Genomic DNA, 17,820 nt, shown 5'->3' on the forward strand with positions numbered 1-17,820 from the left:
GGTATGGAGTGAAGCATGTCTGAGGGCTTGCATGGCTGAACATGGATTTGCAAAGACTTGTCCAGTGATTGACCAACCTGCAAGTGCGGAGGCGCAGAGAATGTGATCTGCCAATCAGACTAGATGGAAAGTCCCTCCAAGACCTGCAGTCACTGGCTAAGAATTAGGGGGGGAAAAAAATCAAGCAGAGGATTTTACCTGCTCTGGAGAGCACAGTTCATGGGACAAAAATGCTTCCCCATCAGCATAAGTGAAATATCATTGGGGTTATAGCAGCCATCACTGACTGCAGTTCCTGCAGCTGGCAATGCTGCTGCAGCTTTGTGGCTGAGGTTCATCCCTGCTGCTCCAGCCCTGCTCCTCCCACCCCACTGTACCTCCCCAGCCACCCTTGGCAGCTTTGCCAGTGAAAAGGGAGAGCAGTAAGTGTGTCATGCTGTGAGTTCAGGAATGTGTTACCAACACACTGGTCTGCACATGTGGAGCACCTCTCCTGTGAGCACAGGCTGAGAGAGTTGGGGCTGTTCAGACTGGAGAAGCAAAGCCTCCAGGGAGACCTTAGAGCCCCTTCCAGTACCTAAAGGGGCTGCAAGAGAGCTGGAGAGGGACTTTGGAGGCGGGCATGTAGTGATAGGACATGGCGGAATGGCTTCAAACTGAAAGAGGGGATGTTTAGGTTGGATATTGGGAAGAAATTCTTCACTGGGAGGGCAGTGAGGCCCTGGCACAGGTTGCCCAGAGAAGCTGTGGATGTCCCATCCCTGGAATTGTCCAAGGCCAGGTTGGAGGGGGCTTGAAGCAATCTGGTCTAGTGGAAGGTGTCCCTGCCCTTGGCAGGAGGGTGGAATTAGATGATCTTTAAGGCACCTTCCAACACAAAACATTTTACCACTCTATGATTCTATGAAAACATGAAATGTTTGTCACAGGCTTCTTGCCACAGCTGCTTGCTGCTCAATCAAAATTCTCTGCTCCACCTACAGCACCCACGGAATAGCAGCTAACCAAACATTGAGGACTTGACAAGAAAGCCAATAGCTCTGGCAGCCCCCCCAAAGCCCAGTGAAGAGCTGCTGACATGTTACACACCACCCTGACCACCCAGTGCTGGCTCTGGCCACCATGGACACTTTCCCTGCCCGCCCCAGCTCCAGTGGTGCAAGAGCCATGGTTCATTGCATCATCCTTGCTCCACCCCTCCGGGGCAGGTCTCCATCAGCCCCAAAACTGGCAGCTTCCCCAGGGGGATCTTCACCAGCTGGCCCCAGCCAGCTGAGAGGAGCTGGGGGAACGCTTGCCCCACCTCCAATAAAATACCCAGTGTTTCAAATCATTTTCTGGTCCCAGGGCATGCCAAGGTTGAGACCTTTCCTAGTTCTGGGTGAGCAGCACCAGTTCCTGGTGCTCTCCTGAGACATGGAACCCCACCTCCGAGCCCTCCATGCCAGCTCCTGCCTGCTTGCAAAGACTTGCCCTGGAGGGATGGAGTTGATGGGTTTAGAAGTGCCGGGAAATGGTTCTTATGGGCATGTATTCAGCTTTACCATTGCAGGGAAGACAGCTTTACTCAGATTCCTGGGAGACCAGAAATGAAGGCAGAAATGGAGCCTCTCAAGAAAGGGTGGAGAGGAGAAGGTTTAAGGGCAGGGCTGTTGTTTCTCAGCCCCAATCCTGCCAGAGCTCAAGGAGCATTTGGATAACACTCTCAGGCACATCATGTGATTCTTGGGGTTGTCCTGCGCAGGGCCAGGAGTTGGACTTTGATGATCCCTTCCAACTCAGGATATTCTATGATTTTATGAAAGTGGGGCCTGGGTACTCCCAGGAATGCCTCGGTAATACTGAGAGAGAGAAGCTGCTCCAAAAAAGTAGCTGCCCTTGGGCTGGAGAGCACACAGAGACACTGCACTCCCTTCTCCCTGGGCATCCCCTGCCTTTCTCCTGGGCTAGGAGGCACTGGAAATCTCCCTGTTCTCCTGACCACCTGCAGCAGGGTGGCTTGTGGCTCTGCCACCAGCCTGACACAGCAGAATCCTAAAAGCAGATTCAAATACCCTTCATATTAAAATAAAGTCATAGGAGCTTTTGGCCTGAGGGATCCATGAACTCTGTGGTGAAGGGGCTGGTACTGGAGTTGGCTGAGGACCTTGGACACCACCTGTGTCTCAGGGCATGTGGAGGGAGGGAGCGAAGCCATCACTGGGCATCACTGTAACACACCCACAATTTTTTAGGCCTTCCTTTGTGGGCTTTTCTATTTTTGACCTTCTGCCTAATCGCATAAGCTGCTTTCCAGAGTAACTACAGCATTTGCAGCTTTCATTGACTTCCTCTGAAAACATGAGTGAGGATTGCCAGGAGGGAGATGACAGAGCCACGCTCGCTTGGACATGGTTTTTTCACCTGGATAGTTCATGGGCTTCAAATAATGCCAGACAGGCAGCTGGGCAAGTGAAGGGCTCGCAGTGCCCAGCTGGCATCTTGCAACTCAGAAGCAAAGTATGTGCTAAAGCAAGAGCTGTTTGTTTACAACTCTCTCCATGCAGCAGAGGCTGAACTAGAAAGCCAAATCCACCCTCCACTCCACGATAAACAGTGGGTGTTGGGTTTTAAGGAGCATCACACCGTGACCTCGATGGCCCATTTTATGTGTGGTGGCATGGAAGGGAGCCCAAAGGTGAAAAGGCTTAATTAGTAATACTTGAAGCTGATTACCATGGCCCATATATAGGGTGACCTGCATCTACTATCACTTAGCATGGTAATGACTAAGTACAGTATGTGGTTTAAATATCTCCCTAACGCTAAAGCTAAATACATCTATAGCCCTAACCCTCTAATTGACTGATTCTAAATATGATAGCTTAGCTTTCCATCTCATTATATGTATCTAATCAGGGGATGAGTGACCCTTGGATACTTGGTTTTTCATCTCTACTGTCCTACAACAGCAACTAAAAGAAAATCACTTCTCTACTCAGGTTTGTTGCAGGTTTATCTTGTACCCTATCTTGGAAAGCTGCTGGAGTCACTTCATGTTGATCATAAAAACAAGCTGCAGAATCCTGCTTTTATGTGGACACCAAGATTTAGATGTGTAGGTTTAACCTCTGTGACCTTTTCCTGATGACCTTAAATCATCGTGGGGCTCTTGCTGGCTGTGGTCATCACTCTGTAAACAACTGGCTCAGGGGCACCAGTGCCCAGTGGGAAAGGCTGAGAGAAAGGAGCAGGGAAGGCTCTTGGCACAAACAACAGCTTAGGCTTAAATCACCCTTTCTCAAGTAGGATGCTCATTTACATATTGTCTAATTAAGGGTGGTCCTGTGGAGAGCCAGGAGCTGGACTCCATGATCCTTGTGGGTCCCTCCAACTCAGGATATTCCATGATTCTATTCTTAAAAGAAGTTTCCTGATTCCAATTCCAGCTGTACAGGTGCTTTTTTCCCCGCATTGCTCAAGCCCAGCTGTGAGGTCCTGCACACCAGGCAGGCTCCACTCCCTAAGGAACTGCTCACCACGGCCCCAGTCTGAGTGCACAGGTGGGTGGAGGACTAGGGCAAAGTCCCTGAGTGACCTCATGGGCCTCTTCCAGCCCAGCTGAGCACTAATAAGCTTGCTGCATTAAGGCTTTCACTCCAGGCCTGGGTAGCTCCAGGCAACTCCTTGATCCTGCTTTGCCTCTGCCTAGGAACCAGTCTCCAAAGCAGGATGCTATGGGCCACCTGCCTGGTGTTGAAATCCAGGTGCTGCTGGGGGCTCCAAAGCCATTTGTTAGTGCTCAGGAGTCCCTGGGATATCCTCGTGCTCCCACCAAAACTGAGAGACACATACATGAGGTCACCCTCAAAATTTGGCCACCACCGACAGGCTCCCTGGTACCTCCCTCTGGCCCAGGAGACACATCCTCTCTTGCTGGGAGGAGAGACCATCAATCCATTCCTCCCAGTCCCTCTGCCTAGGCCTGGCTAAACAGGACAGAAAGGGAGGTCAATGGCTTTATGCACAAGATGCTTTCAGAGGAACTGAGGATCACCCACGTCTAACAAACCTCCACTGCCAGCACAGCCATGGGTGCTGTGTTTCCCTCTATGTTTAACCCAATACAGAGGCCATGGAGCCAAAACAAAGGCTGGATACCTTTACAGTCACACTGGCTGGCCCAGGCAACCCCAACACATCCGTATGTAGGCACAGAGTAATTGACCATGGGGAGATGAGCCACGGTATAATTTTGTCATTTTCCACTCAAGCGTCCAGGGCACTGATTGCAGTTTGGGGATTTTCCATGTCAGACAAATTACCAGACTCCACCAAAATAGCTGAGAGACAACCCCATTTTGGGTTACAACATCTTCACCAGATGGGCACCGGCAGAACTCCCATCTGTGTGTGCAGGAGACTCGGGGCCATGGTAAATTGGTGCAGTGGAAGGAAAATTAAAGGAGTCAGGGTAACAGATGAGAGAAGGCATCCCGAGCTGGCAGGGGAAACTCTTGCTCATTGTAAGCAAAAACAAAAGAGCCTTCAGTTGCCAGGGTGTAATTTAGACACAGGCTCTACGTGGCAATTTCCATAGGTCTGCAGGCAGCCTTGGTGAAACTTGGGGATGAAGGTTCCCACAAGTGGAAGGATTTTGTTAAAGTCCAGGCCTAGCTGAGCATACTTAAAGGTCACTCTTGCCTTTTTCCCTCCAGTTAAAACTGAGTTTTAAGCTACAGAGATTAGCATTTGAAAGAGAACGTTTCCCTGTGACATAAGGCTCAGTTGACCCGTTTCCTTAGGCAGCTGGAGGCAGGTTTTCCCCACTGTCCTGGGAGGTGGCAGAAGCACTGAGCTGAATAAAACCACCACCCATGCTTCCCCTTGGAGAAAGGGCTGGAGATGAACGAGAATAAAGGGCCTAAGGAGTGGCAAGCAGAAAGGCTGACCCAAGGAGAGCTACATGTCCAGATATGTCTATCAGGTAACAATAACTTAAGCTCAAGTCCCCAGAGTGCGTCCACAGAGCTTGAAAATAATGGTGACTCAGCTCCAGTTGAAATACTCACCTGTAATACTGCCCTCCTGCCTTGAGTCAGAAGGTTTGAGCTACTGATGGCACTGCCTTCGCTCCAAGTTTGGGGGACACCAACATCCCAGAAGCTAGAGGAAACACTGGCCAGAGTCATTTAAAAACCCAACAACGCAGTTCTTGGGGTGAAAGCAACACTGAGTCTCAGTTCAGAAGAAAACTGTGGTTAGCACCAATCTCTAACAAAACCCTTAACATCCCATTTCTTTTAGACTGCATTTGGGAAAACAAAGCCACACTTTTCTGCAGGAAGTGTCTCTGGGCAGCAGAACAAGCCCATCATGACGAGGAGGTTTGAAACTGCTTCCTGTCTGAGTCTAGAAGCAGATAAGATGGAGATACATAGAATTGCCTCTTACTCCCCACCCAACCACAGCACACCTTGGCCAGTCTCCAAAAGGGCTCATTAACAACCCTTGCAATGTTCCTCTCCTGGCAGATGTGGTGGCTATAGTGGTGGTGATGCAGTTGTTTCAGTGGCTTGAAGATCTGGAGATCTTGTTCCTAGAATCACGTGAGCTAAAGGTGAAACAGGTTCCCTTTAAGAAGAAACACAGTTTCAGTTGTCATTGTTGTAGAAAAACTGAGGCTCTGATCCCAGTCCACGTTGAACTTTTGAAGATGAGAGACCAGGTGATGAATAAACCCCTCACTTGAAGGAGGGGGAAGGAGGCCCTGGAGAAACTGAGTCACTAGTTTTGAGCAATCCTGAACTCACTGCTAAAATCTCTCAGCTCCACTTATATAAGACCTGTTGCCAACAACAGCCGTGGGAGCTCAGAGCTGGGGCGGGAGAGCCGACTCCGTGGGCAAGTTAAAACTGTTTCAGGGCTAAAACCTTCACACCGACATGTTACCTGTGGGAGCCCACGCAGAGAAGACTTTGTCTGACCAAAGCTCATTTCCAGCTTCCTTCTTGAGATGAAAGGGTCTGGGGATGGTCCTCGGCATTTTCGCCCAGCAGCCTTTTGCCAACTCCCACCATCCCTCAGACCTGTGGTCCCCAAGTCTCCTCAATCACACCGCCCTCATGGAGGCAAAGACAACTGCCTTCGCCAGTGTGGATGGGGTGGAGATGAAAGGACGACTCTTGCCTTCATAAGTTGCCTGCAAGTGGCCTGAGGCCCTTCTAAAATATACTGCACCCTCTCAGTCACAACCCAGAGTTGTGACCCCATTTCTTAGAGGACACCCTTCTGCCCCCTCTCTTTTCTAGCTTCTACTACAAAGCGTGAGAGGGGAGACAGCCTGGCCTTCTCCCACAGCTTCCAGTCATATATAGGGATGTCACTGGGACACTGGTTGTATCAAAGTCGCCATCAGGACCAGAAGACACCCACATAGCCTAACACCAACACTACTCCCTTTCTTCCATGCTTTTTGCCCTCCTGTTCTTCCTTCAGGCTTGGCTGCATCAGCAGGACACTTCCAGAGGATGGCAGCCCGAGCGGTGATGCCAAGCACTGTGACCAGGGGAAGCAGGATGGGCTGCAGAAGGCAAAAGGTGACAGGCTTGTGCAAGGCCTGATGCACGAGTCCAGAAATGCTGCTGGACAAGCCCGACACGCAGCCACTGTACAGCACCTAAATGCCCTCCCTGGCCTTCCTCTTCTTTCTTCACTCCCGTGCCTCCTGAGGGCCGCATGCCCTGCTTTGTGGGTTTTGAGACAGTGAGGCAAGGGACCACGCTGTGGTGACTGTACATAAAGAATAGGAAGAGATGGAAAAATACTTAAACCCCATGCCCTCTGTTCTCACAGTTTTATCACCCATCTCTTGGTGTTTGCTATTTTCCTCCATGCTCCAATGCCTGGCTTCACATCAATTCACAGACCCCAGCTTTCATCTAATAAAATTATAATTACAGGACATTCCAGGTCCTGTTGATGTGGAGAAGTGCAAGTCAGGATCCAAAATACTCATAATACAGATTTAAAAAAAAAAAAAAAAGAAAGAAAGAAAGGAGAGGACTTTGACATTTATTATTTTGGAAAGTTCGTGGTTCCTGAGTGAGCCGTGATTTTCAGACAACCTGACTCATCATTTCTGAATGCTTTGGTTTGGCAGCCCTGTATATATTTAGTAATACAAACCCTGACTTGCAGCTTCCAATGAGAATCCTAATGGCATGATAAGACAGATTTTCATCTCATTCACGTCATTTCTAAATATCAGGACATTTACTTAGCAGGAAGAGTTGTAAATGCTGTGAAATGGTCTCCCTGGGGAGAAGCAGAGACCTTCTGGCTACACGCTTGAGCAGCTGAGCAAACCAAGGGAGAGCAGGCAGCAGTGAACAGCTCTTTACTTTCTGGCCAAAGGATGAAGAGCAGATGATCCCAGACACGTTTTCCTCTTCATTGCTCCTGGCTCTGGGCATTGCTAATCGAGTCCTCATACCACAGCCACTGGAGCCTCTCTCAAATCCAACTGGAGAAAGAGCAGCTTCTGCAGGAGCACACAGCTCCAAGGGAAAATACTGCTGCAAACCATATAGGACTTCACAAGGAGTGAGGAACCTCTGCCAGTCTTTGTGAATACATTCAAAGCATTCTCAGCCAGCAGTCAGAATTGCATTTTTTACTTTAAAAACCCTGAGGCGGTGGGAGTCTGTGGGATTTTTTTTTTCCATTGCCTATCAAGCAGCGGTATTAAAAATGATGTCTTTGGCAGCATAGCCAGCCTGAGTAGATGTGAGGTGATTTTCATCTATTCATCCTGGACCATCTGCTTCTTACCAACAACTTTCAAAGGCCTCGAAGGAGATGTAGGCCACTGAATTTTATAGCTAAATTTCACATACCTCTTTGAAAATGAAAGGATTGCACAGAACACAAATTTAGAGACATCAAAGGGATCTTCTCTTTTCATGCAAGCACTAAAAGCAGTGCAAAGGGAACTAATTACAATTTGCTCAATTGCCAGATTTCACACTGGAGCGAATACAAGCATTTTATGCTTTAAACCTTACAAACCCATGGCTGCCAGCTTAATATACTTCTAAAGCCAGGACCAAATTAATAGACTAAAACCATCTTGCATCCACTGAGGCAAGCAACAAAGCCAAAACAGTTGGCAGGGTAGCTAATGGAAAACTCCTTCTTTTTTGTATTCCTGCTTTTTTTCTCCCCTCTTTTTTTTAATAAATCAGTATTTATTCACATATCAAATGCCAATGCAAACACTAATTCAGCTTTTTCAAAAGCAAAGCTATTGCATAGATACTTTTTATTGAGCTGATCTTCATCCCTGCTGCTGACAGAGTCTGAGGAAACATGATTGAAATGGCAGCTCCTCATAAAAAGTATGAGAAAGTTCAGGGATGTTGGCCAAATGCGGCTGACTCAGGATCTGCTGACTCGAGCAGCTCAAATCATTACAGAGACATGTGAGTTCCAGGCAGGCAATGGAGGGGAAGAGATGCCCTAAATTATAAAGGAAGATCCAGGGGAAATTGTGAAAGCCAAGAAAACTCCTGTATAGCAGAACCTTCAGCTTCTAAGTCCATCCACAGATCTGTCCACGAGTTTGCAGTGAGAATGATGGTAAGGTGGAGTGACCCTGACACCACTTGAAATCTATGAAAAGTAAAGCTGGGGAAGAAACTCCCTTTGGCATTTCATCTCCATCAAGCCAAGCCCAGGGCCAAAGCAAGTACTGGCTGGCCAGAGCAGGAGCTTTTCCCGCTCCCCAGGGTAGCCTTAGACACCATTTTATATCCTCCAGACATCTACAAACTTTCTGATTTACAGTTCTCAACAATCCCAACAGAGCACCTGCAGAGGTGATTTAATTTCCACTCCCCAAGCTTTCAGGATGCAGACTGGTGGGTATTGATATGATATGACATGATATGATATTCCCACACCAATAAAGGTCTCCAGAGGTGACTACTGCACATTCTTCAGTGGTGTAAATACTCAGATCCTGGGGCCATGGAGACGGGATCACATTTTGATGCTGAAGGCAACATGTGGCACTAGCTTCTCCAGCAGGACGATTCCATAAACCAGAAGCCCCAAGGGATAACACAAGCAATGAAACCCTGGGGTGATACCATTGTGCTGGCAGAAAAAGGTTACAAAAAAAGAACTTACTGTTCTCCAGCACTGATCTTTAAGGAAGGACGGACTGTTCATAATCATTGACAGTGGGAGAGTCAGAAAGCCATCAACACAAAATTCACAGACAGTTTTGGGGCTCCCACTCTCAGCGTCCAGCTTTGCTGCACGCACTTACCCCTTGCCAAGCAAGCACTGCTGCAGTCCTAACACTGGGAAAACAAGCGGGAAAAGGAGTGAGGAGTTGCCCAAGGTCATGTCTGCACTAGGTGGGTGAACACCACGCATAATAACATGCCATGTGAATAACATTCACCATGTGAATAACATGCCACAAGTGGGCCCCTCATGCAAATGAATCCATCCCTGTACTGTTTCTTCCTATATGGGAAAACAATTCAAGCTAGCCTGCATGACTGGTTCTCAGATCATTTTTCTGGATATTTGCTCTTCTTTCTCCTGCTTATATGACACAACTGTTTTTCCTCCTCTTTTGCCCCACTTTGAAGGAGCTGGGTATCTACAGACCAGCAAAGGGATGGGCTGCAATGTGGCCACAAGATGCCCATGGAAGGGAAGGGAGATTAGAGGATGAAGCTGTCCTTACGTGATAGAGGAGATGCAGGAAAGAAAGAGGGAGAACTGGGGTAACACACAAGCACAAAGGCATGAAGAGTCCAAGGGTAACTGACCCTGTACCCCACCTGTCAGACAGTTCAGTGATGCTTTAGGGGTAGAAGTGAAAGGTAGGTCTCAGCTTTGATTTCTTATTTCCAACTTGGTTTCAGAGGAGGTGAGCACGTACATACTGGGGGGTCTGTGCTGTAATGGGGGTTAATTTCCTTGCCAAAGGCTTCTGCGCTCCTACACCACCTCCACAGCTGCAGTGGTGCCAGGTCTGTGCAGAACTGCCCCTCTCTGCTGCACCTCACCCTTCTCTCAAGTTATAGCTTGTGAGTAGCCCTATACAAACATCATTAGTTTTGCAAGAGGTTAGAAATCCTTTTCATTCTCCAGCAATTCATATCTGCCCAAGGAAGAGGCTATAAACCTGTCATACAGCTTCAAGCCCATCAAGGAGTGCAAAGGTGTGCCAAGGAGCTACAGAAAAATCATCCAGCTTCCAGGAGAGCAGGGAAAGCGCAGATCCATCTCCCAGGGCACCTGGTTTCTACAACCTGCACTGAAAAAATCATCTCAGTCTGCTTGTACTTGAGGCCACAACCGATAAGAAGTGCCCTGTGAGTAACAAGCCCTTAAACCCAAACCAAACCAAGTCACCCTGTATCTTAGATAAGGTTTATCGTTCTCAAGGGAGAAAAGTTGTCCTTTTGTGTTACCTGTTGGTTGACACCTCTGCTTTCAAGCAGTTTGCCAGCTCTGCGGCTCCCATCGCAATAACGCTACAAATAATTTAAGTGCTACCACTTTGGATCAAAATTTTAATGAGGCACTAAACCCACAAAAGGGGCTCTGTATAGCATAATTAAATAGAATAGGCCTAAATAAACAGTAAGGTTTTACAAGTTACATTATAGTTGAAAACAGCTGGGAGGCAAAGAAAGGAGCATTGAAGATGCATGATGTAAAAAGGCATTTCACAGAATGCAAACACTAAAACTTTTCATATCGCACAAACAGTAAAACACTACGAGCACATGACTTCCCTTTGATTTGGAAGAATCTGTGTGGGGCACAGGGCATTTGTTTTTTTCCTTCTGCAAGTCAGCACAATGAAATATTTCACATGGGAACCCAAACAGTGGCAAAGAGAGCCATTTGTCCTTCGGAAAGAAATAAATACTGCAGAAACAGGTAAAGTCAGTAGGAACATCTGGTTCAGTCAGGCCATGGGATGTTGGATCACGCCTCCAAAACGCTGGACAGTGCTGGGACTCCTCAAAATAGTCTTGCAAACAATCAGAATTGTAACAAGTCTATTTGGCTCAGAGCTGCAAGACACTTGTTTCATGCTCACGCCGACTCCTCGAATCTACTGCAAGCAGTGACATTCAGGCTGAGCCAACCAGCTCAGCATTCAGTGCTCTGTCTGCATCAGCTATTTACAATATCATGTTTATTCCACCCCTGTCAATATTTGATCCAAGAGCTGCATAAGTCCTACAAACAGGAAGGTTTCAATTTCACATTAAGGTAACATTGACAGTGGTGCTGCTGTATCCTGTAAGTCAGTGCATTTTTACTCCTTGAGAATGAAATTACTGGTAAACTTGGCTTTCATTTCCCCCCAGTCCTCTCGGCAGCCCTTCTCCAGAGCCACAGCTATTGCTGCAGTTCTGGGCTGGTGAATGAAAAGTTTCTAAATTCATCTTGGTTTATCATTGGAAGAATCCCTTCTTCAATGGGAGTCAGGATGGGCTCTTCTTTTATAAAATCTGGATCAAAGTTGCTCACGTCATCTTTGGATTTCTGTCAAATGGAAAAGACAAAGGAAAGAGATGTCAAAAGTATGTATCATCTGCCTGATGATCTGCTCTGCACCTTCAGTCCTGAGTGCATTGAACCATTACCTACATAACTGAGGCTGAGCTGACTGAGAGCTGTTTCTGGGGTTGGACTGGGAGCAGTGCACAACCTTTTCGAGCCTCTGCAGGTTTCTGACCGGGAACCCACTCTCAGATTTAACTGGTACTGCCTCCGGGGTGTTCCCTGCCCAGACATGGCAGGACAGGGCACATAAATCAGTCCCTTCCCTCAAATGGCAGCACAGACCCAGACATTTGAAGCAGTTATCAGCTCTGTTATAACTCTACACAGTCCCCCTTATCTGCAGAGCATCTCAGCTGGGTTTTGGGGAGGGGGTGGGAGGACACTCCTCCATGTGCCAGCCATTAAACTTGCACAATGATGAATTACTGGGCTGTGGGAAGACAAATGGCTCGCCTCCAGGTGCTGGATTCCTTGCTGTGTTCCACAAAGTGGGACTGTTTAGAATACACACACACACAGACTGGGTTTGTGGCACATTTTCATGAGGCACGTGTTTTTCCTGCATCCAGAGCAAGATGTTTTATTGACACTGAAGTTCAATAAAATTTATTGACATTGAAGTCTAATGTTCCCAGATCCTGTTCAGCTCACGGTAGACTGAGCAGGCTCCCTTAGCCTTTGATTTGGGTCAAGGAACAACTCAGGAGTCTGCTGTTGAGCTGTCACACCTCCCCTGAATCCCTGATCCTGCACCCCTTGATGATGGAGCAGGACTGGGTGGACCATTGCCACTAAGAGCTTGCAGAGTGACCACAGCATGAGACAAACCATTCCAGGCAACAATTCCAACAAGGAAGCCACAGAGACCATCTTGGAAAGGCTGTCCATGGAGAGCACCACTCTTCTCTCACAGAGTACCCTGTGTAGCACCACTGGGGAAAGGGACAGCACCAGGTCCTCTGCAGCCTCTCTGCCATTTGAACCACTCAGCTGACAGTGGCCTGAGCAGGGAGCACTGTGCTTGGTGCTGAACAGACAGAGAGAAACAAGGGAGAGACAGCCCTGTTGTGAAGGGTTAGGTGGAGTGAGCAGGATGAGGACTACTTATCCTGTTTTATCTTTGGGGCAAGGCAAAGGGTAGTCAGGTGCCTAATCTGCTGCAGTTGTTTTAACAAACCTGCACCTTTTCACTGAGCTGCCTTTGAAAATCCAGCAACCTGTACAACATCAGGTGGCCAACCAGCAGCCAAGCCAGGACCAGAGATCTCACCTCCTTGCTCCTGGGCCAGGCCTTGTGTGTCAAGGTTGCCCTTCCTTCGCCTCCTTTCCTGTCTCATGGGAATAAATGTGCTTCTAGAGCCAACAAGAGGAAAAAAACCCCAGGAATCCCTTTCCCCCACCCCTCCTTGCCACATACAATTCGGGGCCTGAACGGTGGCTCCATCTGGCGCTGGTTCAGCAGGTCCCAGTCCAGGTCCTTGAAGTAGGGGTGCCGCAGGATCGCGCTCTCGCCGCCCAGCCCGGGGCTGCCCAGGCGCATGGTGGGGTTCTTGGTCATGAACTGCAAAACAAAAAGGGCTGTTTGTTTCCTCCCATCCAGCACGGCCACAGGAGAGGGACCTATTAGCAGCTGCACAAAAGCTTGTCCTCAGCTTTCCTGTTGAACCCAGTTGCTGGCCAGACTTCTCAATGTCGCTGTGCTGGAACCACATGCAAGGAACTTGACTCACTCTCCAGAGGAAGAAGTCGGGGTGTATTTCTGCTTGGCCTTTTTTCTTTTAGTGAAATCCTTTATTACCACAATAAGAAAAGAAAGTTGAATTGCATCATTAGCAACATTACAAATGTTGCCCAGTGGGTTTGGTCGTTACTTGTTTCTGTATTAATTTCTCAGGATTACGAGCTCGCTCTCAAACGCTGCTCATCAGCCAGCCAGGCTTTTGCCTGGAATGAGTCCTGAGCTGTGCCTTTTTCCTAAATGCTGAAGCACTGCCAGATGCCTATGCTTTCCTTCCTGTAACCTCAGGAAACAGAGGAAAATGGGCAAGGCACTGGCTTTTAGAGCCCCCCCGACCCTGAGCAGACGAGAGCAGGCAGGCAACCGTCTCCTCCCTCACTGGTGAAACACTAATAGAGGATTTCATTTTGTAGCATTTTTATTCTGCTACCAGTGAAAAGAAATCTCAAACCTCAGCCAAAGTGCCCTGACTTGCCAGGGAGCAATGAGGAAAGCTGTTCATCACGCAGACAGTGCGAGAGGGCCCCGGTGGGTGCCCTTCAGGTCCCAATGAGAATGATGAAGTGTGAGTGCTGTAGATATTTCTTACAGGAGAGGAGGAGAATCCTTTCCCCAGGAAGGAAAAGAGTCTGGTTGGCTTGTTAATTTCGGATTACAGTTCTTAAAAATTCAGTAATAAACAATCTTCCCCCTTCCTTTGAATATTTCTAATTCGCTAGAGAAACCAGGTTATGTTTAAACTGGGAAAATAGCTGCTTTTATTTGCCTATTGAAAGAGGAGCATAAAGCAAGCTCCACTCCGGTGGAGGTGTCCAGACGATTTCCTGGAAGATGAAAGAGCATTATGTTTAGCAAATAGCTGAACCAGCCAAACCAGACAATCGGTCACTGTTTCAGGAATGGCCAAGTCTGCTGCATCTCAGCAATGGGGAAATGAAAAGAAGGGGAGGTGCAGTGAGAGACCAGCTTCATTCTGACTGCAGGAGCTTTTCACAAGGTACAAATTCTCCTAGGACGAGTGGATAAAAGGTCTAGTCATTCCCTACCTAGAAAGAAGACAGGGAGGAGAAAAACAACTGCCTGGTTTACAGAATTCTCCCCAATACTCCATTCTGAGGGAGCTTCAGAGCCAAAGCAGATGGGGCATCTGCAGCTGAGACCTCGCAGGACCCCAAAATCTGCTGACATCAGCACAAGCCCCACAGATCCAGCCTGATCTCCTGAGCCCTTCAAGGACGTGCTACTACAGGATTCCCTACAGCAGAACCTTTTCCCAGTATTCCACCCAAAATATCAGTAGAAAGAGCTGCAGAGTGCACCCAGACCTATAAGAGGAGTCACTAGGACTGCACAAGGAGCAAAACACCCATGGCTTTCCACAGCTGGGCTCTTCCCATGCTTCTCTGGACTCTTCAGTCCTCAGTGATGCAGCATTTCCAGGGTCAGGCTCAAGGACAAGCAGAACTTCTGAGTCTCCCCAGCCCTTTCAGCCTGTTCTTCTCCTTTCTACCAGCAGAATCCCAACACAATTTGTTTCCCAAGAGACTGCCCCAAAATTTCTGTGGGATACTGATCTCCAGACACAGCTCGGTTTCCAAACAAGAAATGGGTCAAGCCAAAATCTCTCAGAGACCTGGTTCAGACAAGCCTTTGCAAGCCTTGAACTAGACTTCTTTGGTTTGCAAAACAGGCCAGAAACCTCCTGGCAGCCCTGTCTTTCTCTAGAAATTCCTTGCCCATCTTCTTTGTCCCCACAGATGGATATCTGCACCTCACCAACTCTTATTTGCATTGCTGGAACACCTAGAAAGCACAAACAAGATCAGAGCTTGCTGGTGCTGGGAGTGGTACAGACCAAAACAGCCCAAAAAGGCAAGAAAAAAAAAAAATGGGGAAAAGAGCTGGGCATAAGTCAAATGTCTCCTGGCTCCCACCCTACTGCCGCCTCCATTACACCAGGAACCTTCTGCTAAATGTGGAGAGGGAAAAAAATAATCATGAAAGCAAATAATCTCTGAAAAGGACTGGCAATACACTTTGCTTGGGTTCCCATTCATCCCCAACCATATAAGACCAAAACCTGAACCCGACTGCCCATTCCCAGACCAGTTCACAGACCTGGGATAAAAAAGTGTGTTTACATTCCTATTTACTTGATTTATTCCACATGATGCCAAAACTGCACCAAGTGAAGGCATCCAATGCAACAATCCAAGAGCCAATATAAATGCATTCCTGGCTGCTTAAAACACCCTTGTTGCTAGGACAATGAGGATTAGGCAAAGGTCATGCCTTGAGGTGGTCTGTTTTGGGCTCTGAAAAAGTAAAACAACATTCAAAACAAAATGATTGTCCAAATTTGACTGGCCAGCTCTGGTCTGTGTATTGGACCCAGAGATTGGGAAACCTCGGCTGGGAAACTCTGGGCACCATCTGCACCACAACGGGTGCCCAAAGGAGGCAGGAGGAGAGGAAAGGACTCAAATTCACTCACTGCTGGAACATGTTCCCCTGGTTGGCTGCTGAAAGTGATACCAGGTTGCCAAAAAACCCTCTCAATTATTGCTTACTTCTGACAGGAGAGAGCTGACCTATGGAACACCCAATCAAGCACCCCCTTCCTCTGTCAGGCAGGAACTCAGTGCTGCTGCCTCTCTGGCTCTGTAAAAACAGGGCTGTGAAGCACAAAGGGCAGCACCATAAACCACTCTGGACAGGCTTCTCCAAGCTTGTTTCCCAGGTACTTGAAGTGCCTAATTCAGGCTAGCAGGTCACTGAAAGTGAATATAAATCAGGCACTCTACAAGGTGTATTAACATAACATGAGGAGGCCCCCCTTTCCTGGCAGTCAAACACACTGGTTTGCTTCAGCAAAAGGACAAGATATAGAACAGGTATATGGAACAGATATTCCAGAAACACTGTGGATACCCCATCCATGGAAGTGTTCAAGGCCAGGTTGGATGGGGCTCAGAGCAACCTGATCTAGTAGAAGGTGTCCCTGCCCATGGCAGGGGTTGGAACTTGATGGTCTTTAAGGTCCCTTCCAACTCAAAGCATTCTGTGATTCTCTGATACCATTTCAGAGCACAGTTGATCTCTTACCATTAACTTACAGCCCTGACAAATGCACTGTACACTGTGCTGAGACCCTGCTACTGCACCTACACATGGGAACTGGAACTGAAAACGTTGCCTTTGCACAGCATCATGTGGTAGGTGAAACACAGTCCTGCACTCTGGCAGCTGCAGCACCCGGCAGGTTACTCATCTGTAGATGTACACACACCTCTGCAACCAGGGGCTGTGATGGAAAACAAGAGATTGGCCATTACTGCTCCTCCCTTATGCAAAATTTCCTGGTGAATTTTGGAGTGGCAGGTCCATTACAGCCTGGTGAAGGGGTCTCTTCCCTGGGAAGAGACTCCAATCTTTATTTGGCAGTTGGACTGAAAAGCAGGAGTGCAAACGATGACTAACAGAGACAGCACTGATGCTCTGCACTGGAACAGTTACCTGCCTTACTGTAAGAGGTATATAAAATGAAAAAAAGAAATTTTTGAATAATTAACACTCTTCAACACCATTTGAATTCACCAGAAATTATTGCACTGACATAGAAATGGATGATGTTTCAGTTTGTGTTGTTTAGTACTCAGGTAAAACCAAAAGACTCCTGTGACCTCTCAAAGGCTCAAAAGCCCATGAATTCTCCCTCTCTGCCCTAGGCAGTACTGACACTTCTCTACTGCAATAGGGCAGCACCTGACAGCCCTGTCTCATGCTGTCTCTGCTGTCTGATGGCACCTCTAACTCAGGATTTCTGAAGAACTTAATCACAAGCTCAGCCTTCATCTCTGAAGCAAGTAGCTGGAGCCCATACTCCTGTCCTGAACCATGTAAGAGACACTTGTGCAGCAGGAGGGGTAAAGCTGAGTGTCCAGACCACACAGACACACAGACAGGGGAAGGATTTTCAGAAATGTAGCTCGTCTTCCCCGTGATCCCTTCGGTTTTGTTCAGAGACAGCTGGAAAATGTCTTAAGAAGTGTTGGCTGTTCCTGGTATCCACAGAAAGGCCAGAGTTTGATTGTTGCTTCACAGGCTGTTTAGCCCTAAATGTCCTTCCAAGGACAATCCTGCAATGTTTTTGCAGGTGATGAGAGATGTTCAGCAGAAAGGTTTTTGTGGCAAAATGTCATCTCCTAATGTTTACTCAGTATCTCTAATTTTGCACAGTAACCACGAATCCAGCATGAATCTCAACCTCTGGCACACACAGCTCAGTGAAGAAACACAGCGAAAAAAATTTTAACAGTAACAACAACAAGGCAAACCAGAGATGTTCCTGAGCAAAAAGAAACATGCAATCACCCAAATCCAAGAGGCCTCCAAGAAAAAACAATAGCAACACTATCAAGCTTAAACCTGAACCAGGACGTCCAGCCCTTGCTCTGTGATCACATCCAGCCATTGGAAATTATCCCATTCCCAGG

General features: G+C 47.8%; 1 protein-coding gene across 1 annotated transcript in view; it reads right to left on the reverse strand.

The window, feature by feature from the left end:
• Nucleotides 1–10,566: 10,566 nt before the first annotated feature.
• The window catches only part of PRKCH (protein kinase C eta), a 118,315-nt gene continuing 111,061 nt past the window's right edge, over nt 10,567–17,820 (reverse strand). Inside the window, exons 13-14 of the mRNA XM_032691997.1 lie at nt 13,004–13,147; nt 10,567–11,565 (exon numbers count right to left, since the gene is read on the reverse strand). Coding sequence (XP_032547888.1) covers nt 11,419–11,565; nt 13,004–13,147 — 291 coding nt within the window. The 3' untranslated portion in view covers nt 10,567–11,418. The remainder of the gene's footprint in view (nt 11,566–13,003; nt 13,148–17,820) is intronic.

This window comes from Chiroxiphia lanceolata, chromosome 6, assembly GCF_009829145.1.
Source record: "Chiroxiphia lanceolata isolate bChiLan1 chromosome 6, bChiLan1.pri, whole genome shotgun sequence".
Taxonomy (NCBI): Eukaryota; Metazoa; Chordata; class Aves; order Passeriformes; family Pipridae; genus Chiroxiphia; species Chiroxiphia lanceolata.